Source organism: Podarcis vaucheri (genome assembly GCF_965113315.1).
Source record: "Podarcis vaucheri genome assembly, chromosome: 11".
Taxonomy (NCBI): Eukaryota; Metazoa; Chordata; class Lepidosauria; order Squamata; family Lacertidae; genus Podarcis; species Podarcis vaucheri.
The window spans coordinates 63,973,205-63,999,133 of NC_138749.1; the positions used below are offsets into that span (position 1 = coordinate 63,973,205).

The following is a 25,929-nucleotide window of genomic DNA, read 5'->3' on the forward strand; positions in this document are numbered from 1 at the left end:
GGTCTACCAGGCTTGCATGAGCCTGTTGCTTTATGGAAATGGATGTGGGCAACTTACAACCACCAGGAGTCTTGCACATGTGCTGCGTTGGGAAGATTTTAGGCAGCACATGGCAGGACAGAGGCTCTAACAAAGATGTGCTCCCCCAAGCCCATATTTCCAGCGTGTTCACACTCCTGTCTCAGTGACGTCTACACTGGCCTGGCCATATCCACAGAATGGAAGATGGCAGGATTCCCAAGGATGTGCTCTATGTGGAGCTGTCTTCAGGCACCAGGCCTGTTGGCAGACCAGCTCCGCATTGCAAAGATGTCTGCAAATGTGACATGAAGGCTGGCAGCATCACCCCCACTGCACGATTTATCTAAAAGGAAAAAGGCTTCTGCTGTCTTAATACCTGGAAACGGACTGCCAAATAAGACATTAGGGCACTGAACTGACTTTAAACTTCTGGGAAAGTTACATGGTTGAAGTTTTGTTTGACTTTGCTGCCACAGTATATTGGAGTGTGTTGAAAGAGTATCTACTGGAAAAAGTGTCGCAGCATATATTTTCAAGCCTCCTGATATACTTGCTCTTAATTTCTTTGTTTCCTCACTTGGACATTTTGTTTTGCTCCCCCTAGAGGGCTGAAAGTAACGGTTGCAACGGTTTAAGACAGTGGGATTTTCCATCAGGGAACTGTTTTTGTGGGAACGTCCTTGGGACATGAGTGGCCCAGCAGAAGAGATAACCACCAGAGCCAAAGCTAAACAGCAACAACAGCAACAACAGCAACAAAAGAAAAGAGGCTCAATCTCAAGTTTAACTCCTACAGGAACAGCAGGACAAGAAAAAGTGACAGCTGCCTCCATGGAGTCAGTGACACAGGCGTTACTCAAGATAAATCAGTCTTTGGAGACTTTGACAAAGCAGAGTACAGAAAATACACAGAAATTAACAGAACTAACAGCGAGATTGGACTTGAACCCAAAAAGTGTGACAAGTAATACAGAATCTATAAACAGGTTGATTGAAGAAAACTCTGCAACACGTAAAATTGCAGAGGACGCCAGAAGCATTGCCGGAGAGACACAGGAGAAGCTGGAACCGATTGCTAAAAAGGTTTATGAACATGATGCAACTTTGTCTTTGATGGAATTACAGAGAAAGGAAAGAAATCTGAAATTAAGATTAATTCCCGAGAGCGAAGGGGACAGCCTTGCGGAGTTCCTAACACAAAAGTTTGCTGACTTTTGGGAAGATTTAGAGGAGGAAGAATTCAAGATAACAACAGCATTCAGATTGGGCAGGAGACCTAACAAAAAGACTCCGAGGGATTGCCTGATTACCCTTAGATCCAAGGAAGAAAGAGACAAAATATTAAAACTACATTACCAAAAGGCCTTGGAAATTGAAAATTCACCTATACAAATTTTTAAAGACATCCCTAAATATATCTTGGAGGTGAGAACCTTCTCTAAGGATCTGGTCTACCTGCTGAAGAAGAACAACATCCTCTTTAGGTGGGAGTTCCCACAAGGACTGTCCTTTAACTACAAGGGAAAGAAGGTGAAAATAAAGACAATTCAAGATAAAGAGAAGTTCTTGGAGAGAAACCAAGAGGACCTACAGAAGGGAACGGTGGATCCAATTGCAGAACAAAGGAGAGCACTAGATATTCTGAACCTACCGTTTGGACTTAACCCACCACCATCAGAGGAAGAGCAACAACTTGGAGTGGTCGGAGGAGTAACGGAAAAATAACAAGATGGCCCTGCAATTCCTTAGTTGGAATTGTAATGGGCTGAACATGCCTTTGAAGAGACGCCAAGTGTTTCATATTTTGAAAAGAGAACAATTGGATTTGATTTGCCTACAGGAAACCCATGTAACCAGGGTACACAGGAAACTACTTATAAACAAAAGACTAGGACAAGAATTTATTTCATTGGACAAAGTCAAGAAAAGAGGAGTTGTGATTTATGTAAAAGAGAAATGGGTCCCAAAAATGATGTTTAAAGATGAACAAGGAAGATACCTGGCAGTTGAAATACAAGCACAAGGAGAAAAATTTTTAATAGTTGGAGTTTATGCACCAAATGAAGGCAAGGCGGAATTTTTTAAGAAGCTTCATGAAACTCTGATGGATTATTTGGATTACAATGTAATAATTATGGGAGATATGAACGGTGTGGTTTCTACAAACATGGACAAGGCACAAAGACTGACAATCTCCAAGGAAGGGAGACTTCCGAAGACCTTCTTTGAAATGACTGAAAATATGGACCTAATAGACATATGGAGAACGAGGAACCCTCTTGAGAGAGAGGGAACATTTTTCTCTCAAGCAATGATGACCTGGACCAGAATTGATCAAATCTGGATCACTAGTGGGATGGCTCCAAAGATTAAGAAGGTAGAAATCTGCCCAAAAACTTGCTCCGACCATAACGCCGTGAAGATGGAAATGAAACTTACAACAACCGGTCAATTTAGATGGAGGATGAATGACACCCTATTTCGAGATAAGGAGATCCACATGAAGGCCCCAAAAAACTTTAAAGGGCTATTTTGAAATAAATCTGAAGGCCGATGTGGAAAAAAGAGTGATCTGGGATGCAAGCAAAGCTGTGATGCGAGGATTTCTGATTCAACAAAATTCAATAAAAAAGAGAAAGCAGAATGAGAAGAAGGAAAAGATTTTGGAAAAGATAAAAGAAGGAGAGAAAAAAATAAGATCAAAACCAAAGTCCCAGGAGATTTTGAGAGAGATCAAGTTATATCAAACACAATATATGGAATTGATGAATCAAGAGATTGAGTGGAAGATAAAGCAAATGAAACAAAAGACATTTGAATTGGCAGATAAATGTGGTAAACTTCTGGCTTGGCAATTGAAGAAAAGGCAGAAACTAAATACAGTTACAAGCCTAGAAGTGGATGGAAAGAATATATCTAAACCCAACGAGATTAGAAACTGTTTTTTGAGCTATTTTAAAAAACTATATTCTCAAGGGCCACAAAATGAAAAGGACATAGATGAATTCCTTAATAAATATGGATTACAAAAAATCTCTCATCAAAGCAAGGTGGATTTAAACCAGAGAATAACAGAACAAGAGATAGAGGGTGCCATTCAGGACATGCAACTGGGCAAATCTCCAGGACCAGACGGATTGACTTCCAGATATTACAAAGCCTTGAAGGAGTGGTTGGTTCAACCGTTAAAGGAAGTCTGCAACGAGATTCTAGAGGGGAAAAAGGCACCAGAGTCGTGGAAAGAAGCTTATATTACACTCATACCAAAGACAGAGACTGAAAAGACTCAACTTAAGAACTACCGCCCAATATCATTACTTAATGTGGATTACAAAATTTTTGCAGATATTTTGGCAAAAAGATTTAAAAGAGTGTTGATGGAGAAGATTCATAAGGACCAAGCAGGCTTTCTCCCAAAAAGGCACTTATCAGACAATGTAAGGAATATAATAGATATTTTGGAACTGCTAGAGGTGAACATAAACACCAAAGCAGTGCTGATCTTTGTGGATGCGGAGAAAGCCTTTGACAATATTTCTTGGAGTTTTATGAAAAAGAATCTCCATGGGATGGGGGTAGGCCAAGGATTTGAGAACGGTATGGGTGCGATATACTCTGAACAAAAAGCTAAGTTGATTGTAAATAATGTGATAACTGAGGAGCTTAAGATAGAAAAAGGAACACGACAGGGGTGCCCAATTTCCCCATTGCTTTTTATTTCTGTTCTGGAGGTGCTGCTGAATATGATTAGAAATGACCAGCAGGTTAAAGGTGTACAGGTCGGAGCTAAACATTACAAGTTAAGGGCCTTTGCAGATGACTTAGTATTGACCTTGCAAGAGCCAGACACTAGTACGAAAAGGGTGTTGGAGATAATTCAACAATTTGGCCAGGTAGCTGGATTCAAACTGAATAAACAAAAAACTAAAGTCTTAGAAAAAAATTTAACAGTCATGGAGAGGGAGAAATTTCAAGAAGAGACAGGTTTGACAGTGGTTAAGAAGGTGAAATACCTAGGGGTCCACCTGACATCTAAAAATTTGAACTTGTATAAAGACAACTATGAAAAATGTTGGTCAGAAATTAAAAAAGATCTAGAAATATGGTCAAATTTGAAATTGTCAATGTTAGGCCGAATTGCAGTTATTAAGATGAATGTATTGAAATTACAGAGTCATGAGAAATTGAAACCTAAAGTACGAGATTGGCTCCATTATTATCAAATAATGGAGATTTACAAACAAGATAGGAAAATTGGCTTCCAGGTGGAGAAATTAGAAACTGAATTGTTAGAATCCAATACTAAGAATTTGTCAAGAATGTACAATTTGCTGCTGAAATGGAATACACAAGATGAAACAGTTAAATCGGCTATGATTAAGTGGGCACAGGACATTGGTCATAACATTATGTTTGCTGACTGGGAATGGTTGTGGAACACCGGTATAAAATTTACGGCATGTAATGCCTTAAAGGAAAATATTATGAAAATGATTTACAGGTGGTACATGACCCCAGTCAAGCTAGCAAAAATTTATCATTTGCCTGACAATAAGTGTTGGAAGTGTAAAGAAACCGAGGGTACCTTTTATCACCTTTGGTGGACGTGCCCGAAGATTAAGGCTTTCTGGGAAATGATATATAATGAAATGAAAAAGGTACTTAAATGTACTTTCCCTAAGAAACCAGAGGCCTTTCTCTTGGGCATTGTTGGCCAATTGGTGTCAAAGAAAGATAGAATTTTCTTTATGTATGCTACGACAGCAGCAAGAATACTCATCGCAAAGTATTGGAAGACACAAGATCTACCCACTCTGGAAGAATGACAGATGAAAGTGATGGACTATATGACACTGGCTGAGATGACCGGCAGAATCCGCGACCAGGGGAAGGAGACGGCAGAAGAAGAATGGAAGAAATTTAAAATCTATCTTAAGGACTATAATAGACTTGATGAATGTTAGAATGTCGAGGTTTTGAGAAAGAAAGGGTTACAGCGATATAAGATTAGACTGAAGGAAAGATTAAGAAGACATATGTTTGACAGATTTAATTGAAAGTTGCTGGAAAATTTTGGACATTGGGATGCAGAAAAGGGAGGTATGGGGGAGTCCGAGAAACGAGGTTTATGAAAAAAAGTTATGAAACTATACGTGTTTGTATGTCTTCGTATTGTTCAAAATTTTTTGTAAAACCAATAAAAAATTATATTTTTAAAAAAAACAACAACACGTCACTCCCACACTGGTCTCTACAGGCACAGTAACCTTCCAACAGTTTGACTTCACACTCAAAGGCACACTCCTCTATTGTTTCCCCAGACAGACAGATCCCAATGGGGGGCAGAATTTTGCATCAGGCACAGAAAACTGCCTAAGAATTGCCGGTGTTTTTCTTTGAAAGCAAGTTTCTAGCTCCTGTTGCTGTGTAGATATTCTTGACAGTCTGTAGCAGGGGCGCAGTACTGCTTGTCAGCACCCAGGGCGAGTGCGAGGGCACGTGGCCCTGGCGGGTGCAAAGCACACTCATCCAGCCCTCGCTGCGGATGCTGCAGGCAGGCACTCGCTCGCTCGCCGGGTGGGGGCGGGGCACGGAAGGGGATCTTCACCCTCTGTGCTCTCCAGGCCTCGCTGCCAGCAGGGAACAACAGGATCTCAGGGGTGGGGGCACCAGGTTCTCACCCCCAATTGTGCACCCGGGGCAGTGGCCCCCCTGGCCCTCCATGCTACTCCACTGGTCTGTAGGCAATGCTGACTGAAATCTCAGAAGCTGTAAATTGATAATGTTGTTGGATCCAAAGGTTGCTTTCTTTCAACAGGAGTTTTTTCTATTGGAAGGGTTCCTTCCATCTGTAGAAAGACTATATGTTAAAGGAAGGGAGCTTTTGGATTCAACCCAGGAGAATTATGATTATAATTGAATGTGTGTTCCACCTTTCTCTGATGCACTCAAGGCCTCTTCTAGGAACAGCAGCTGCTCCCTTGAAGTTGAGGGGCAGGGCATCTGTGCCTTTCACTGCTCCTCAACCCTCCCAATGACTAGCAAAACCATAATCAACTTAGGCAGAATAAGAGACATCTGTTCTTGGTGAAGAACCTGGATGGCCTTTGCACATAATTTAAACTTTTTTTAGGGAACAGAGCTCTGATTTTGAGGCAAGTCCTAACTGACTAATGATTATTTATTTTCTGATGGGAATGCTCAGAGGTCCTCTTGTTTTCCAAACATCCCAGGGCTAAACTCTCGCACTGAAAACACATTCTAAGACAATGCGCCCTAAGCAGCAGAAAGCAGCAGGCATCTCCTTCCTGCGTGAGGGGGGCCAGTCGCAAGCTTCCAAGAAGGGAAGAGGTGCAGTTTGCTACCATTGGCAGACATGGCCATAAGAGAAAGGGAAAGGCTGACAGGGGATTCACAGCATTAATTGCTTTACGTCTGATGGCCGAGGGGCCAAAGGCATCCCTCAGAAGAATGAAAAGTTCTAGCTCCACCACTAGCTCTGCAGGGAATATGCAGGGTTAGGGAAACGGGACATGGGGACAGTTAGACATGTGCAATTTTTCTTAGACTCTCTAGATCCTTATTCAGTCCTAACATAATATGATTGGCTATACCACCTACAAACCAGAACTGGGGAAGTGCCCAGTTCCTGAAACTTGATGCCACATTTGTAATTATATAGCAAGTGTCATCTATTATTCCTTTAAAGCCTTCACCCATGTCTTAAGGACCAAACATTGTCATGAAAAGAAATTGCATTTGCCTCTGCACCAGCTCTTCCTGTCTCCCCCCACCCCTGACACAGTTCTTCACAGTACAGGGAGATGGGTTGAACCAAACAGTTCAACCACAATAAAACAGAGCACCAAGCTTTTGCCCAACTTCCACGGCACAGGAGGCCCTGTCATCCTCTATACTGATTTTTCCCTCTATGAAGTTCACCATAAGGCCTGCAGTGGAAGTGTATGTCAGACCCAGATGCTTTTCAATGGGGAGGAGCTGAGACACAGACAAGGCCTATCTGCTGCCGGCAGAATAGCCGGCCTTGGAAGCTTTTGCAGATGTTGTGAAATTTCAGTAGACCTGCACTGGCTATTTTAATTAAGATCAGAGCAGGCTACTATCCAGCTGAGGCAAGGTGGTGAAATAAGACAAAGGAAAGTAGGATTAGAAAACCAAAAGGGCAGCAAGAAGGTAGCAGCCAGTGGTGAGAGCAAAATTGCTCAAATTAGCAAGCCTGTCCTCTATATGTATAGGAAGCTTTTGCTAGGAGACTGCATTGACATGGATGCTTTCATAGTCCTCTTTGGTCAGGAGCTGCCATTGCAGCTGCTCTCCCAAGAGCAGTGTCACCGCTACCTACCAGAACAGTGAAGGGTGAGGAGCTCACTTGGTACTCACACCACTGCATCCATGCAGCGCCAACCTTGCCACAGCTGCCCTGCCCCATCCTGCCTTGCCCACAGCCACTGTCCAGAGGGCAGCAATGTGACACCGTCCCACTGCTGATGCTTTGAGGCAAAGACAAGTGGCAGCCTAAAGATAAGAGATAAGGAAGACATCCTAAGTCCCCAATCCACAACCTGCAGTGGTTGCCCTGTTTCTATTATCTTTTTACAGAAGAAAGAGGGTGGTCTTTCTCAGGTTTTCTGCTGCAGCAAACTTTAGAGTTCCTATTAACTTCCAAAATGCCAGAGATCCCAACCACACCTTAGACAATGAAGCTGAAGTATCTTTCTGCATCAACAGTGTACACAAATCTTTCTAGCACTGGAATTCCAATAGTTTGAGTAATATGAACATGGTAAACAGGTAGCAATACATAGTTGTGGTGATATCGCCCCTTTAAGACTGGTTTATGGGAATAGGTTAGACTGAACCTCAGAAACAATTAGCTTACAGGCAGCTGTCTCCCATTAAGGCTTCAGGGCTGGTGTCACAGGTAACTGGGTGGAAGAGGTGAACGCCCGTGGTCTAAGTCCCCCATAAAAGCTGAGTTGGTGGGAGCTCTCAGCATCCAGCCAAGCTGAGGTCAACATCTATTTGGGCTTTTGACAGCATCTTGTTCCATTGCTCAGCTTACTGAGATTTAAGTGTAAGCCTTTATGTTAATTAGCTGGATAAGTTACTATTTGTTGTTTTCTTACCTTCTGAGCTATTTTAATCTGTGTAATTATTTTGAGTTTTTCTCTCTTGTAGTAAAGTTAGTAAAGTCTGTGTATGATTTTATAGAATTTGGTCTGGTCTGAGTTCTTGAACCCTTTACTTTTGACCATATTTTTTGGAGCAAAGATCATCCACCACAATACTCTGAGAGACTTTATTTTATCTAGGAGAGATTATTTACTCCATAAAGATGGTAGGGCAGAGTTTAAGCAAAGTTAAAACATTTGTTGCTTATGCATGACTTCAGGAATTATCTAGCTGTTGGAATGTTTTTCTAGGTGAAAATATCATTTTCTGCAACCAGATATGTTTTTAATTTCCTCTGTAAGGAAAGAGGAGAGTAAATCTGTATTGTTGCTTCCTAGGCGAGTTGGCATGGGTTACTGGGCTACCCTTAACAGCCAAAATACTGCTTTCTGTGTTTGTTGATGAAATATAGCAATTTGGCTTGGAAGAAGAGGATGTAACTCGAGTGGAACAGCTAAGTTGGGATAAGGGATGCATTTGTGGATGTATGTGTGCATGTGTGAAATGAGAATTGTAAAAGCTTCATCCTAGCACTCATATTTTAAATTGTAAGGCCCCCACCCTTGTGTGTTCACTGTATGAATGGGTTCCACTCAGTGACTGTTGCAATGTGGCAACGCTGATGGCTCCATTCCTGCCTTGGGAGTCTTTGCTTAGTAAAAGCCCAAGGCATAAGCCACTCCGCATGCTTAAGCATCTTGCCAGCACCTGCACCAACGGATGGATGTTCCGGGGGCAGGGCCAGCGTCACAGCTCCACCCAACAGCCCTTATGTGGAGCCCTCTTCCCTTGGACTAAATGCTAGAAGGATGCATAAAGAAAACACAACAGATCAAAGCCCGACAATGTATATCACAGGTTAATTTTATTTGGAATGTTACTTAGGCCTGTTCAGGCACTTTCTTTACCTTTTACATTGACTAGATATGTAAAAGCAAACATGGCTGTTCTTTGGCTTAGGATAAATATTAAAAAAGATGATAATGCCTCAGAAATTAAGAGCAACAAAGAGTATTTTTCCAGGCTACAGTTTTTCAAGGTATCAAGACTGAACAATAGTCTAACTTGGCTATTACTCTAAGCGCCTTCATTACGTACACATATATTTAACAGTTGGAGTTTAAAAGGAATGATATCCTCAAGGCAGAGGCTGGAGAGTATCCAAAAGATATGGAGCTCAGTTGTCACCACCACACAAAGCCACCAGAATAGCTTCATAATCACCTTTTGTTTCATCCTAGATGTGGAAGAACAAAGAAGAATCATGTTATGTGACCAAGAAAACAGTCTACTACTGCTAGACATAATATAATGAAGTACAGTAAGAAGAGCTTTCCTGCTATGCTCACTCAATACCTTTCCCCTCTGACCTCTTCATGTGATGTTTTAGATCCAGAACATCACGAGGAGGCCAAATGAGTAGAGGAAGAGCCCTGATACAAGGGGCCCCTCTTCAACTCCTGGAAGACAGCAAGGATGCTGATGGAGGTCTGACTTCAATAATGTGAACAGACAAAGGGCTGGAGAGGGCTTGTTTCCATGGGGCTGATGGCAGCTTCACAAAGAGGAAAGTGTCCTGGCTCATCCTGGAGTTCATGGAACTGAGCGTACACCATTTCTAATGCTGCTCCACTGAAAGCAATGGCGTATTCTCCCAAGTTTGGGGGGGGTGGAGATTCTGGAGCTGTGTTGAGAGACTGTACCCAAGCTGTGAAAATCCTATTGTAGCCCAGCCAGTAACAGCTAAGGAGGAAGGACTGCTAGGTTCCTTAAACAGGGCTACTCAGAATGCAGTGCATACCTACAAGATGCAGTTGTGTGACATCGAAGGGAGTCTTACAGCAAAACCCTGTGTGCGTCTATTCAGAAGCAAGTCCCACTGAGTTCAATGGGACTTCTAGATAAATGTGCCTAGATTGCAGCCTTGATGCTACATAATTGTTTGGAAGCCCCAAAAGTAGTTTGTCAACAGGAATAGATAAATAAATATACATAAACAAGTCAGGATCTACATTTGCAAGCCAACCTGTCAGAGCTCCAGACCTAACTCTTTAGCCACTCAATCAAGTTTAGTTCAATTTAAGTTTACTGCACTTTTTAAAAGTTACATACCAAGATGGCCTGGCAGAGGGATTTGCCATACATTGACTTGTAGAATCCTTTGATCTCATTCATGTCAATCTCAGAACGTGACACCATGATCCTGTTCAGAGTTCTGTGGCGTGTTCCAGAACCCTGTTGAAAATAAATGGAAGTAAATTCACTATCTGTTGGCAGATGAGGCCAGCACCATCCAAAGGCTAAACAAGTGGCTGGTCAGTGCCTGGATGGGTTACTGCCTGGGAGTCACATGTATGCCTCCCAGTGTTCCATGACAGGGTGAAAAGAGGAATATAAATGTAATTAAATAAATAAAACTTTAATATAGACATTTTGATTGTAGTTGGCTTAGCACTGCTCGCCAGACTTTCCTGGTTCTATCACCGCAGCTCTTAAAAGGATAAAGGATATTTCATGTGCATTCACTGCAGGCAAACAAATGTTCCTGCATATTTATTTTTCAAAATGGTGTTATGAACACATTGTAACATCAGTTTTTAAAGTGAAGGTGCAAGAACATTTGCTTCTCTGCAGTGAATAATTGCAGTGAATAATGTCCTTTGGCTATATCCTTTTAATAAACTACTGGCACCCCACCCGCATCCCCCAAAGCCCCATTTCAGAGCTCCCCACATGCTAGTGCTAAAATTGGGGTGGGAGGGATTCACCAAATGTTCTATGGAAGTAGTAGAATTACACAACAGGCCCAGAATCACCAATAATTTCTTGTTCTCTTTGATAAATTTCAGCTCAACTAGGACTGGAGCCACAGCTGTTCCAGACATTGTCAACTTGATTCACATGTCAGAAGCTGGGAGGGGGGCTATTTTGATCAATATTCTCAGGGTGCGGGGATACATCAAAAATGTTGTGTGTGTGTGTGTGTGTGTGTGTGTGTGTATACACACACACATACATACACATTACTTGCCTAAGTAATATATTATATTATATTAGACCGGTCCTATTGGGAATGCTCCACTGATTAAATTACCCCCTTCATCATAAAGAGGCATCCTTGCCGAAGGACTCTGATTTTAGCCTACCCCTTTAGAACAAGAGTTCTGCCACTAAAGTATATTTTACCTTCATTGCCAAGTGGAGTTTTTCCGCAAAGAAAGCTGGCTTGCTTGTGGCACATTTCACTGGAAATCAAACAGAACTGTGATTATTTATGACAGCAAAATAACAGAAACAAGATATGAGGGAAAGAACAGATACAGATTCTGAAGACTTCAAACTCAATGGGTTTTAGTCACCATCGGGAGTTAATTAAACACAAATTGCAAGCCTTGGGTGCCTTGACAGAAAGGTGATGCGTAAATGCAAATAAATAATAATAATAATACTCTCTGCACACCTACACCCACTGCATCCTCCATGAAATTTTTTAGGCAAGTAATGTGAATTTCACAAATCACTATATACAGTCAGGCTGAGCTCAGTTGGACTTACTTCTGAGTAGACAGGATCACACTATTGTTCGCCTAATAATACTTTTTATATAAGGGGGGACAGAACTAAGAAACAGAGTTTTAACTATGGGACAGGGCCACATACCAATTGCTGTCAGGCAATTCTCAATGTCTCCCTTCAGCTCCAGGTCCAAAGCCTTGTTCATGTCATGCTTGCTGTACTTGGTGTATTTCTGGAAAACTGAAAAAAAAAGGTGTGAGGGGAAATGTAAGGCTGTGCTTGCCATGAGACATGCAATTTTCATGCAAGTTCTGTGAATGCTGACAGCGCAATGTCCCATGTTACTCTTTCAAAACAGCTTTTGTTACAATAGAAGCAGCCAACTGTAGTGTGGAAATACAGACTTATTAACAAAGCTGTGGGGGCTCCTCGGTTTATCCTTAAGCAGTCACTATTTTGCGCTTTGCTGTTATGCTTTGTCCTCACAGAACACCAAAGTGGCTGAAGCAATTCTTGACTGAAGTACAGGATTAAATGGCTTTCTACCTACCTCTTCGGAGGTGTGGCATGCTTTTTGTAGTGAGGATATGAATGAAAGCATCAATATCAGTCCCCTTTCTTCTTTCTCCAGCCTCATACAAGGCCTGTGGGAATAAATTAGATTATGTAGTGTGGGAGTCCGAAATATTGTGTATAATCCGATTCAGTCAAAAGCAAACAACTGCACAGCAGAATTCAACCTGCAGGTCAAATGATTTTCTGTCCATTCTGTAAATTGACAGTACCTTAGGATTCCTGCAGTTAAGTGAACCCCAGAATCACATATACACTATGGCTGAGAGCTGGTGGAATGGAAGGAGTTGCTTATTTCCTCGCTGACCATTTCCCCACTCGCATAACTCTCTCTCTCTCTCTCTCTCTCTCACACACACACACACACACACCCTTACCCTTGTTTGCACCTAATGCTAAGCCATGCTGTGCCCAGGTAGAAACTTATGGCATGTGGCCTAGAACAATCTGCTCCCCCCCCCCCCATGAATGAACTCCTGGGGCACAAAGGCAACACAGAAGGGAAGAGACCCAGACCTGCCTCACTCAGGTCACTGCCGGCCCGTGCCTCAGTCAGGCCCAGGTGGAACCTAGTTCTTTCCGTTACATTCTAGGGTTACCATACATCCAGAATTTCCTGGACATTGCCAGGATTCGGCTGTCAGAAACAGTGTCCGGGTGGAAATTGCTTTAATGTCCACGAAAATCCAGACATAGTGCAACCCTTGTTGGAAGTGTAGATTTTGACGAACTCCCTTAATAGCTCAAAAACCTTTTCCTTTTTTATTTTTGAGAACTTATTTTTGCAAAACTAAAAAATTCAACAACTTTTGTGTCCAGATTTTCACCTTTTGAAATATGGCAACCCTACCTTAGAACCATCTCTTTGTGAGTCCTGAGATTTTATTAATGAAAAATTAATAAATTATTTGGGGCTTTGAGGGGAGTGGCAGGATAGATAACAGAGCTCTGGCAATATGAAATAGCTCTGCTGCTCTTATTAGTCCTTGGCAAGATGGAAAAGCTTGTTCTTCTGTGGGCATGGAGTGGAGGGCATTCAGAATAGACACAAGCCTGCTCTTACCCGGGCATCATTATCGGCCAGCTCTTCATTCACGTGAGGGTTTTCATCACGGTCACCCTGCAAAAGATCGAGTTCACCTGTTACCACTTTGCAGACTATAATCCTGGCTTCCTACCAGCAAACAAACATTAACTTCTAGTTCTCAAAAATTCAAATTGTGCATACCTTTGCTAGAGCAACCAAAGCCTTCTGGAAGGCTCCAGATGTATCTGAGACAATGTCTTTGATAAGATCCCTCTTATAAGCTGCAAAAAGTACAAAGCAATTAAAATAAACCTTTGAAATCCATTTTTAACAACAAAATATTCATCGTGGTGAGATAACTCTCTCATTCCATAGTTAACTGACTGATGTTTTACACCCAATGACAGATTTCCATTGGAAATCCTATAGCACAATCCTATGCATGCTTAGACACATGTCTCACTTTGTCCAGTGGTGAAGTAGAGCCTAGGAGCCCCCAAACTTACCAGAAAAGGCTGGGGTGGCATGGCAGTGAGGTCATTTTTGAAGGAGCCAATTCAAAACTCCCACGAGCACAACACCGGTAAGTAGCCAGTAAGTCAGGAGGGCAGCCCCACAGCCCCCTCCACCACATGAGCTGCTGCTGCTGCTGCATAGAATCGCAGCCTCAATGTGTTTTTATTTCTGTCTTTTTGCAAAGAGGACCTGCAAATGGCGTGTGAAGAGTCCCAGTGATTCCTTCATTTGACAGGCTGGGGAGGGGGGCAAGAAGAAGAGAGGGACGGGGGGGGGGGCAAATAGGTGCGATTTGCCTACATGATCCTTCTAACAAGGCAATTGAAAGGTAATATCACCAATTACAGAAGCAGATGCATACCCAGACATTATTTTCTTGTTGATGTGGCATAATTTTCACACATATTTTTATAGAGTTAGTGGAACGTTATCCATGTAGACAAACATTTGCAGCTTAGTAGCTGTTCAACGGCTTTGCCTCACAGTTTAAAACTGAAGGGTTGAGTGGGGAGAGAGAGTTGAGCATATAGTCTAGTTCCCTACAAGCCATAATCACAGTGGATGGAACACTGGATTGTTAGATTGCTGTCTGTGTTCCAAGAATGGCACAAGGCCAGATACATGCATTACTCTTAGTTCTATACCCTGAACAAAATGCAAGAAGTTGATTTTCCTATCTTAAGATACATTAACAAAGAAAGCAGCTCCGAGCATTTTATTCTCCCCCTTGCATAGCATTTTATATTGAGTTTAAACAGACAAACCCAAACACTAAGTTACCTTCATTATATGCTCTGCTGACTTCCTTGATTTCTCTGTTGTTCCTCGATGCCATAATCTCGATTAAAATGTCTTCATCAGTTCCAAGACCCTGTATGGCAGTAAATCAATAATATGTATTCCTCTAAAATGACTTTAATCTAAAAAGTGCATAAAGGACCCAGAACAGGTGGTATATCCAGTCAAAATCACAGCCATGTCATGCATTCCCAAAATAAGAGTTTACCTTCAACCTTGGGGGCCAATATGTTGTTGGGCTACATCTCTCGTGATCCCCAGCCAGCTTAGCCAATGGTCAGGGATGATGGAAATTTGAGTTCAATGTCATCTGGTGACCCAAAGTCCATGGGACCTAATATATAATATCTGAAAGACTGCTGCCTTTCCTATAATCCCTCTCAGGCAGTAGGATCGGCAGAGAGGGGGCCTCTCCGAAGTTTGTGGGGCTGGCCCAAAATAGAACATTCTCTGTGGTAGACCCTAAGCTATTTAATCCACCACCCCAGACATCAGTCTGGCTCCTTCATTCTGTAGTTTCCATACCCTGAACTTTGGCACTGGAGATACATACACATGGACATGTATATGTACATGTATACAGTTGTACCTTTCTCAAACAGAATGCATTCTGGGAGTCCATTTGACTCCTGGAACCATTCAAAAACCAAGGCACGGCTTCCGATTGGCTGCAGGAGTGTCCTGCAGCCAACTGGAAGCCGCACCAGATGTTCAGCTTCCAAAAATCGTTCAAAAACCAGAACACTCACTTCTGGTTTTTGATGTTTGGGGGATGAAACATACGAGTTCCAATGTGTTCAGCAACCAAGCTATAACTATTATATATATATATATTTATTATATATATATATATATATATATATATATATATATATATATATATATTTGCTTTCGTAGATTTTCACGGGTACAGGAATGCAGGTTTTGGTATCTTCGGGTGTCTTCCCGTGTAAGAGTAGGGGTGTCTGGGCGACGTTTCGACGAGGTCTCACTCGTCATCTTCAGGCTGGTGCTTTCGGCTTCTTGTTACTGGAACAGAGCAGAATCTGGTGTTTGAGTTCCTATAAATACTGTTGAGGGGTGTGGTGTATAGCCTCCAACGTTCTGGGCAGAGAGGAAGTTCCTAGATTAGTGTGCCTTTTCTTCTTTTGTTCCTTAATTACTTGAGGGATATCTTGAGTGATATCATGAGTTACAGAATCTCTCAAATGTGTTAATCGCCAATGGATACCAGAAAAACAGGGTTACGAAGCTAATCCAAAAAGAAACACCCCCCAAAAACCAAGACACAGAAGAAAACAATGGCATGGCCCTCCTTCCTTATATCAAGGGCACTACAGACAAAATTAGCAAAATCCTCCATAAACACAATATCAAAACAGCCTTCTGCACCAACCAAAAAATAGCCAATATCCTCAGAAACCCAAAAGACAAAATCCAGCTGGAAAACCAAGGGGTCTATGAAATACCCTGCAAAGTCTGCCCAGCCACGTACATTGGACAAACAAACAGACGAATAAATGCACGTATCGCAGAACACAAGAATGCCGTCAAAAAAGAAGAAAAAACTTCCTCTCTTTTCCAACACATGAAAGAAACAGGACACGAAATTAATTTTGCAGATTCCAAATTGCTCTTTAACATGGAACATCACCACAAGAGAATAATCATGGAAGCCATCGAGATAGAGAAACACCCTCACAACATGAACAAGCGTGACGACACGTCCCGCCTGCCAGACATCTGGAAATTAGCCCTCCCCACAAAAACCGACACCAGAACCAGAGGCACACAGAACGCCGTCACCAATCAACCACACCAGACCCAAACCCAGACCCTCTCCACAGACATATTACAGACTCCATCCAGTAGCCAAACTATAGTGGCACCTCCGGATGCTGCACCCCCCTGCAATCCCTACACAGATCTGGCTGGCACAAGGCACAAAATCACAGCTCGCCCCTATACACGAAGCCAAGCCAGAGCACAACTAAATGCAGCACAGCCATCTTCTCAGAAAAACTCTTCACAAGCTCAAGAGGTCAAGACACGAAAGCTTTAGCAACTAATCTACACTTAATGACCCACCCAGTGGTATTCAGAATATCACTCATGATATCACTCAAGATATCCCTCAAGTAATTAAGGAACAAAAGAAGAAAAGGCACACTAATCTAGGAACTTCCTCTCTGCCCAGAACATTGGAGGCTATACACCACACCCCTCAACAGTATTTATAGGAACTCAAACACCAGATTCTGCTCTGTTCCAGTAACAAGAAGCCGAAAGCACCAGCCTGAAGATGACGAGTGAGACCTCGTCGAAACGTCGCCCAGACACCCCGACTCTTACACGGGAAGACACCCAAAGACACCAAAACCTGCATTCCTGTACCCGTGAAAATCTACGAAAGCAAATATATATATATATATATATATATATATATATATATATATATGTAAGCAGTGCTTTTTTTTCTTGAAAAAATATGTTTAGGGGTACTCTCATTTTCCTACTCATATTGAAATACTGATCCTCAATGAAGCCAAACTTAGATTCACAAAGTGTTTAGGGGTATGCGCACTGGCGGAGGAACAGGAATGCGTAGGGAGCGGACCGCCCCCGGCACCACTATTCCACTAGGGTGCCATCGTGACGGGCCCCCGGACACGCACTGTGCACCCTCCCACACCCCAGGCATCACACCCTCACAGGCAGTGCATCATGCCCACAGAACGCACTTCACGCCCGCGCGGGCGGTGTACCACACCCCGGGATGGGCAGCGTGCCATGCCCCTGGGATGCGCACAATGCCCCCTCCTGCTCTCCGCCCCCAGTAGTGGAGCATTCGGCTTTGCCACTGCTCCTGTGTCCCCCAGAAAAATCACTGTATGTAAGGTAAAGGTAAAAGGTATATATTTAGGACCCATCCTGTTCTATTGACTGTAATTTGTTCTAACTGATTTTACTATTGTATTTATAAACTATTGTAAAATCACCCTGGAATCTCATGGTGAAGGGTTGGGCAACAACCACAGAGACCAGAAAGAAGAAATGGTCAGCCACAATCTACCTCTTCAGTTTACACAACAATATTTCTGCCTGTAACTGACCTGTACATGAGTGGAGCCAATGAGCTTCTTGGCCTGCTCCACTCTCACACTTGAGGTTATACACATTTATTAGATTTGTTTTTGACTCAATAATGCTGAAGACCAGCTCTTGCTTGGGTACAAGACCCAGCTTATCCCAGTCAGCAGAGAGACCTACCTTCATGGCGTACCTGAGCTCATCAGCATCAAACTGGGCTGGAGTCTTCAGCAAACCCAGGACAACATCTTCTAGTTGGCTTTTAAGTGCTTTTTTCAAAGCATCTTCCAAGGGCTGTAACCGAAAGCAACATCAGTGTAAACTACCCATTTAAAGAGTTATTTGGATTATAAAATAAATATCTAATCTACTCCCCCCCTTTGACAACAATTCCCTCTCTGCTAAGAAGAATATTGTTCAAGCGTCAAACACTCCATATACTTGTGTCTATTAAACTTGTAATGCCATCTTAAACAGCCTCATTGCCATGTACAGAAACCTCACACATTCAGGAAAAGCCTTTTTTCCACTTGAAATTGGCCATAGCTTCCTCTCTATACCCCATTCTCATGGGTGGTGATGGAATCTGCCTTCAATTGTTCCTGATTCATTTATCATTCATTTATGGTTAGAAAGTGTCATGACATTATCCCTTTCAGATTCTTTTATTTAAAAAACAATTTAAAGAAGCCAAGGAAAGACCCTCTGTTCAAATCAGAACCATGGTGCTGGGGGGGGGGCAATATCCCTCCCCCATGCCAAATCTGGGACACATTGACATCCACCTCTTCAAACCTATATTCTAACAACCAAAAACCATGAGGATTTTAAAATGTTGATTCCTTTTTCTAAAACAATGCATCATGATCTTCAAAATGCAAACATTTATATACAAGATAGTTCTTCAGGGTGATCCTTTATTAGCAGCTGTACCTTTCCCTTTAACTGCTGGTAGGCAGCTTTGATCTGCTGGCGTTGGGCATTGTTTCGCTTGGTCAAAATATCAATGATGGTTGCTTCATCAACTCCTGAAATGCAAAGAAGTATTATTTGTAAGCCATATCACTGTGTGCAGATCATTTTTCCTAATTATAATACTGAGAGACAAATAAAGTTTCAGCCATAACTGGCCCATGTCACTTTTTTCATGAACATTTTCAGCGAGTGAAAAGATGGGTTTTCACTACTCATTCTTAAGCCATTCACAAAGGCCTGGAAACGATGCCTTATGAGGAACGGCTAAGGGAGCTGGGCATGTTTAGCCTGCAGAAGAGGAGGTTAAGGGGTGATATGATAGCCATGTTCAAATATATAAAAGGATGTCACATGGAGGAGGGAGAAAGGTTGTTTTCTGCTGCTCCGGAGAAGCGGACACGGAGCAATGGATCCAAACTACAAGAAAGAAGATTCCACCTAAACATTAGGAAGAACTTCCTGACAGTAAGAGCTGTTCGACAGTGGAATTTGCTGCCAAGGAGTGTGGTGGAGTCTCCTACTTTGGAGGTCTTTAAGCAGAGGCTTGACAACCATATGTCAGGAGTGCTCTGATGGTGTTTCCTGCTTGGCAGGGGGTTGGACTCGATGGCCCTTGGGGTCTCTTCCAACTCTATGATTCTATGATTCTATGATTCTATGTTTTGTCCTTACTTCCCCTCCATTTTATAATCATGCTGCTATATCTGATGTCCTATGCAGAGCTGTGAAATCAACCTCTTCACAACACTTCATTGCGTGGCGTCATGCAAAAGAGGAAGAAACAGCAGCCAGGAGAAAATAATGACAGATTTTTAAAAGAATGTTTACAGACTATTTAAAGGGGAGAATTCTTCATTAAGGTTAGTAAAAAATGATATTCTCAAATTTCCAGGGTTATTTGAGTGTAGGGAAGCCATGTGTGGAAGGGGGTTCCACTGAAAATTATTGGAATAGGGAGGAGGCAGAATGGATATATATTTGGATTTTTATAACTTTGTATTTGTAAAACCAAATAAAAATGATTTTTTTAAAAAGTTTTTTTCACAGAAACCTCTCCTGAGAAATGTTGGCTTGATCAGCTGTTGCTTTCTTCATCCTAACAACAATCAGCAGAGAAAGGAGCAGACTGGAAAAAATAGGAAGTCAAACCCATTGATTTATTCAGCAATTTTGGTGTAAGATGAAACAATATTTAAACTTAATGCACACTTTTGCCAAAATTGGGTAGGCCATTTTGCTGAATATTCTCCAGGTGAATTCTCCAACAATTCATATTGGGATTAGGAAAATTTGGGGGTTTTTTTTAACTGTAAGAAAGAAATCAACTCAGCCCTAATTTTCCACCAAACTTTGGAACTGGAGACTATCCAGCCAGAGGCTAAAGTCTGTAGGAAAACCTCACACATACCAGCCAGATAAAGGAGGATCTTTGAATCCCATGATGGACATACCAGAACAATTTAGAAGACTGGGGTAACAAATTGGATGAAAAATCAGTTTCCATTGACAAACTTGGAAAAAGGACTGGTGATCTAATCTGGTCTTCAAAATAGTAGTCCTCACTATATTAGGGACATGTCGATGGAGGACAGTTTCAAACTGCTTCCACATGCATGATGAACAAGCCCATCTTACCTTTAGCTGTTATGGCCTTATCCAGGGCAGCAGCATCAGCAGATGGATCAAAGCTAGGATAAGCATGAACTGCAGAGCCACTTTTAGTATTTTTCTAAATGAAACAGAAGGACTGAATGAGAAACTTACATTTGCTTTAATTTTCTATCCTCTGAGGTTCAGGATGAATTGCATTTAGAACCAGGTAATTGAAGTATAAATTATCAAAAGATGCAAAATAATATATATATAGCATGCTACAGTTATTCCATTGACATATTGCCCTTACATTTTCAATGACAATTAAGGCTTGGACCTAAGGGACAATTATGAGTACCAAGGATAGCCTTAATTCCATATTAACTAGAGTTGCCATATGTCTGGACATATACTGAATACTGCTGTCTCTAGCAGTGTCTGGGCGGAAATCGGTGAAATGTCCAGGAAAATCCAGGTGTATGGCAGCCCATGTTGCTGATTTTCCATTAAAAAGAAGCTCAAAAATGGCCTGGGGAAAGTGACCTGAATCTTAGACTCTGCTCTACAACGGAAGGCTCCCTGTATAATGCAGAAGCATGATCATGTACAAAGAACCTACATGCACAGAACAACCTTTTCCCTTCAGATGTCTTCTCTCTTCCCATGCATAGAAGGTGGCAAAGACAGGCAAATAGGGACATGACAAAGGGGGTGTGGCCAACAAGTGATGGACAGCGCATGAAAGGGGCTCTTGCTTAAGCAGCAGTAGTGCTTGTTAATAACACTGGGGCTCTTATAGGAAGACACTTTGACAGGTCACACCCATCTTCTGAAATCTATTTGTGTTGACACCCTAATACGAAGTCATTCTCTGACTATGAAAGAAAAACCTCCCACAGGCCAAAAGGTATCATCCACACAAAGAGGGATGTATTTGCATTCTTAGGGAAACCCCAAGATTTGCAAAAGAATAAAATATATTTAAGGAAAAACACCCCAATGAAGACTGAGCATTGTTTAGTGGCTGTAGACCAATGGCTGCCTGATGCTGGCAGTGGGAGTGGGGATAATGCATTCTGGAAAATGGTACAGATGGCTGACTGGCAGGAATCCTGAACAGCAGCATATTCCACATTGGAACATTTTGTTGCAGACCCCGTGTGATTAACTCTGTCTTCTACTTTTCTTTTTTTATGCACATATTATTTGAAAAATCTTACCACGTATTGTGCTTCATCATTTTCAATAAACCAGGCCTGTTTCAGAAACTCTTGCACAAAAGCCATGTTGTTTCAAGGTTCTGGAGGGAGAAAGCAAGGATTATAATGAAATGTTACAGCAGTCTCTTTTCACGTTTTCTAAGGTTAATAATCATCTATATTGTCAGGGCTTTCTGAAAGCCATGAAAAGAGATTAATGTTTCCCAACAGCCCTCTGAAGCAAATGAGACTATGACATTCTCATTCTATACTGGGAGGAGGGTGACTAGGTCAAAAAGATCACATATGCTTCTCACATGCTGATTTTAGCATTGGCACAAAGGGATAGGTGGAGGGGTCAAATTCTGTTTCTCTCAATTTCTCATTTTTCCAGTCTTAAGTTCAGTTCTCAGTTTAGAAAATTCATCAGTTTAGAAAATTCATCAGCATTTGGGTGAGAATTTCTCCTAATGTTACATTTTCAGCATGATTTTTTTTGCCCAATATACACATTTTTGCAAAGCAATTTTTTGTAGCATGATGCATGTTTTGTATTTTATTTTTACTAATATATACATTTACATGCACAGTTTACTCCAGTACATGCAATTTTGTACACATCACACAGCTAAGAACTACATTGCAAAATTCAGAGTAATGCTGATTTGGAAGGATGGCTGTGTTTTAGTTCACTGAATTTTGTATGATTGCCTTTAAATACAAACTGAATTGAATTTCTCCCCCATCCCTTCTTGGCAGTGCTACTTCCATAGAGGAAGTGCCCAGCCCAAACACAGCATATGAGTCACACACCACTTCTAAGATGAAGTGAGAGACAGTGGCGTAGCGTGGGTTGTCAGCACCCGGGGCAAGGCAAGTTATTTGCGCCACCTAACCCATGGACTTGCGCCCCCTAACCCGTGGACTTGCGCCCCCTAACCCCCAGATGTTGCGCCCGGTGTGGCCGGCCCCCCTGCACCCCCACGCTACGCCACTGGTGAGAGAGGCAGAAGGAAACCAGGGGTTCACTAAAAGAGACCCACGGGCCGCCAGAAGGCCATCCCCAAGCTGGATCTTCATTAGGGACACAAACAAGACATATTCAGAGAAGGCCCATTGAAATCAATGGGCAAAAGTTAGTTATAACCACCGTTAGTCCATGGTTTAATTAGGTATAGTCCTGGCATGATTTAATCAGATACAACCCATAGTATATTCTTATTTCTTACACACACACACACCATATCACCAGAGTTTGGGGAGGCAGTAATAGGGGGTAAAACAATCCTCAGCTTCATGCAACAGAGGAGGAACTCAGGCTCAGAACCACCAAGTTGGGCTGAGATAAGATTTGAGAGGTTAAGAAATCAAGATTCAATGCTTTTAATCTTCTTGGTTCAATCACAATTCCATTCAGATATTATTTCAGCAAAGTCCTTCTTTTAGTGTTATTTATTTTGGTACTTTGTGAAAGACGAATTTCCCATTTAATTCCAAAAATAGGACAGCTAGAAAGTTTGTCACCAGTGGCCTACTTGGAGGGCTTTCCAGTGATGCAAAGTTTGCAGGAAGTAAGTAGGATGTATCCAGGGACTGGCCAGGAAGGTACCACCCAATAACCTTTTATATTTCATCTCTGTGGTGGTTTTCACACGACAGTTTATTCCATTTCCCCAGTCCCCTAAGTGTTAATCTCCATGTTATGTTCCAGAAGACCACAGGAGTCAACTCCTTGGGGCCGAGGTCCTTTTGCCCCCCATAAAATATTTGAGGGGGCCCGCCCCCCACAAAGATAATGGGCATTGCCCTGTACCAAACACAGAAGAGTGGCTAACTAAATTGATGGACTATGCCAAAATGGCAAAATGGGTGGGTGTAATAAGAAACCAAGAGGAAGACAAAATATTAAAGAGTGGGGAACATCTGAAAAATTCTGGCATGCAAGTAAGTTTATTAGTAGGGTTAACTTAAATCAAGTAGTTAAAATTATCGTTAAGAGAAAAGGAAAAATAACTTAAAAATGGAGTAAAGTGGAAAATGCAGTGTTAAAATTTTAAATTAGAAAAGAAACCACAAAAGTGGGAGAGGGAAGTCAAATATATAATTGTACTGGATGTATGTGTTTGCAAGGTGTGTACCTGTAAACTTTTGAAAACTGAAAATAAAAATATATATAAAAAGTTAATGAGCATTGCCATTCAAATGGTGTGCATGTGTCACATCTTGCTAGGCACCCCCAATATTTTATTCAAGTTGCCACCCCTGCAGAACACATACAGTAAAGGCCACTTCTGGAAATCTAGTGAAAATTTCCAGTGGAAGCTCAGCACTCATTTCCATTTTAATCCATTTGCAAGCCCATTAACCCAGAAAACTGTGAGAATAGTGGGGCTAGACAATGTACCACCAGTATATAGGTCTTTCCTGCCATTTTCATGAGTGAATCAGAGAGGAATCACTGGGGAAATTTAGCTCAACATGCTGGTATATGAGTCAAAAAGCCATGGCTCCATAGAACGGCCATGTGAAAGGAATGTTAGAAAATGGAACCGAAGTGCTAGCAATCAGGAAAACTAATGCAATGCTCTGCATGTCTGGATGCCCCCTGCGTCCCCAGCCAGGCTAGAAGTTGCTCTAGATGCTTTGCAGTTTATACAAGACAGCTGCCCTCAATTCAGGGTTGGCTAACACACAAATCCCGCTAGTTAGATGTATAAAACCAAGAGTTCCAAAGCCATGTTTTGGGGATCATTGCAAAAAAACCAGAGTTCACATGCAATACTTGCATAACAAGAGGAATAATCCTGTGTCTACAAAAATGTAACCTGATGCAAAGGCCTAAGTATGTTTCAAAGAGCTTCTTTTGCAACATTCCAACATGTTTACTAAGAAATAAATCATATGATGTTTAATGCCACTTTCTCAAAAGTAGGCATCCACCAGATCAAGTATATCAAAGTACCCTCACAAGGACACAGCTATTTTTGGCATTTCATGTCCCATAGGCAATCTCCCCTCATGTCCAGAATGCATCAAAATCTTGAAAAACTTGTCCCTTGACTCAAAAGAACTACCAAGCAGAAAGAAACAGCCCCACCCTCTTTTGAAAGCAGTTGTGGAAAGTATGAATAGACTAGGGGTGAGATTCTGCAGCTCTTACTCATACATACACCCTCAGGAGGAGCCGTCTGCAATTTTAAAAAAGGAAGGGGACTAATTACTGGCTCCCCTGCCTTTTTTCTTGAAGAAGAGCTCACATTTTAATTTCATACCTAGGTAATGTTTGCAAGAAGTGACAACTCGGCTGTTATTAAAACAGTTAAGCAACGTCATAACCACAGGGTGCATGTTTTTTAAAAAAAAGTTTCCATACAAGGAAGTCACATTTTCTCCTCTTAACTCACTCTTTTGTGGTTAAAAATAATTCAGTTTTCCATGGTCACACACATCCACACAAAAGCCAGTCCTAAAAGAGCTAGTTTTAGACAAACTAAAAAAATAAACCTGCATTGGCAGCTTCAGAAGTATTGCTGCTTTTTCACAACCCCCCCCCCCGAAAAAAATACAGCAAGCAAACAACTTTTTTAAACAGACTACAGCCTTGTTCCTAAGCACATTTGGTTGAAAATAAGTACGTAATACCTGAAAGTAAATTTGCACAGGATGTCATCCCATAAGTTACACTTTTCTACAACTAACAAGCAGTAAAGAGCAAGGAATGAAGAAGCCATACCTTTTGATTTCCAAACTCAGAAAGACTCTTCTTTGCTCTGGAAAACTACAGACTGGAAGAATCAGGCTGCCGACTTGTGGCTTTTATAAAGCTACCAGGAAGCCACACCTAGCAACCAATGCTTACTTCTACAACTCAGATGATTGGTTGCTTGGTGGGGGAAGGCTAAGAATCTAGGCAAAACTCACACCCAAACATTTTGGAAACAAACTGTCCACTGCAGTGAAGAAACAGATCAGTGAGCTAATGCTGAAACTGCTAGAACCAGATGAATAACTGAGATGGCTGAATCCTGAGACATTGAAGTCAATGGTATTAACAATTAAGCTGCAAATTAGACACTCTTAACTGTTCAAAAATTAACACATTAGATTGCCATGTCAAAGTCAGTTTCATTTTTGTACTGTTAAAAGCAGTTTCTTTGTAGACTGCCATTATTGTCATGGTTCATATACCCAAATGAGCACAGAAATATGCCATATGCATGCACACTCTGCCATAGGCTGGTTCATACCATCCTGTTTCAGTATGGACCTGCACTGTACATAATATCATGAACATCTCTGCACATTCCTTCGGCTTTGATCTGAAAATTTGTTCACATTTCTGAAACTTCCTTCAGAAACAGCCACCAGCTGCTACATGCATGGCTGGCTCAAGGCATCCACCCATTATGATTTTCATACATGAAGAAG

General features: G+C 41.8%; 1 protein-coding gene across 1 annotated transcript; it reads right to left on the reverse strand.

Annotated features, from left to right (window-relative positions):
- Positions 1-9,060: 9,060 nt before the first annotated feature.
- On the reverse strand, positions 9,061-25,389 carry ANXA1 (annexin A1). Its single transcript, XM_082191709.1, has 13 exons — positions 25,235-25,389; positions 21,523-21,602; positions 20,345-20,438; positions 18,668-18,762; positions 17,915-18,028; positions 14,627-14,717; positions 13,532-13,611; positions 13,367-13,423; positions 12,281-12,374; positions 11,875-11,970; positions 11,401-11,459; positions 10,327-10,449; positions 9,061-9,451 (listed from the first exon to the last, which is right to left on the reverse strand). Exons 2-13 carry the CDS (start codon positions 21,586-21,588, stop codon positions 9,392-9,394), a joined length of 1,029 nt encoding a protein of 342 aa, XP_082047835.1. The 5' UTR covers positions 21,589-21,602; positions 25,235-25,389; the 3' UTR covers positions 9,061-9,391.
- Positions 25,390-25,929: the final 540 nt, after the last annotated feature.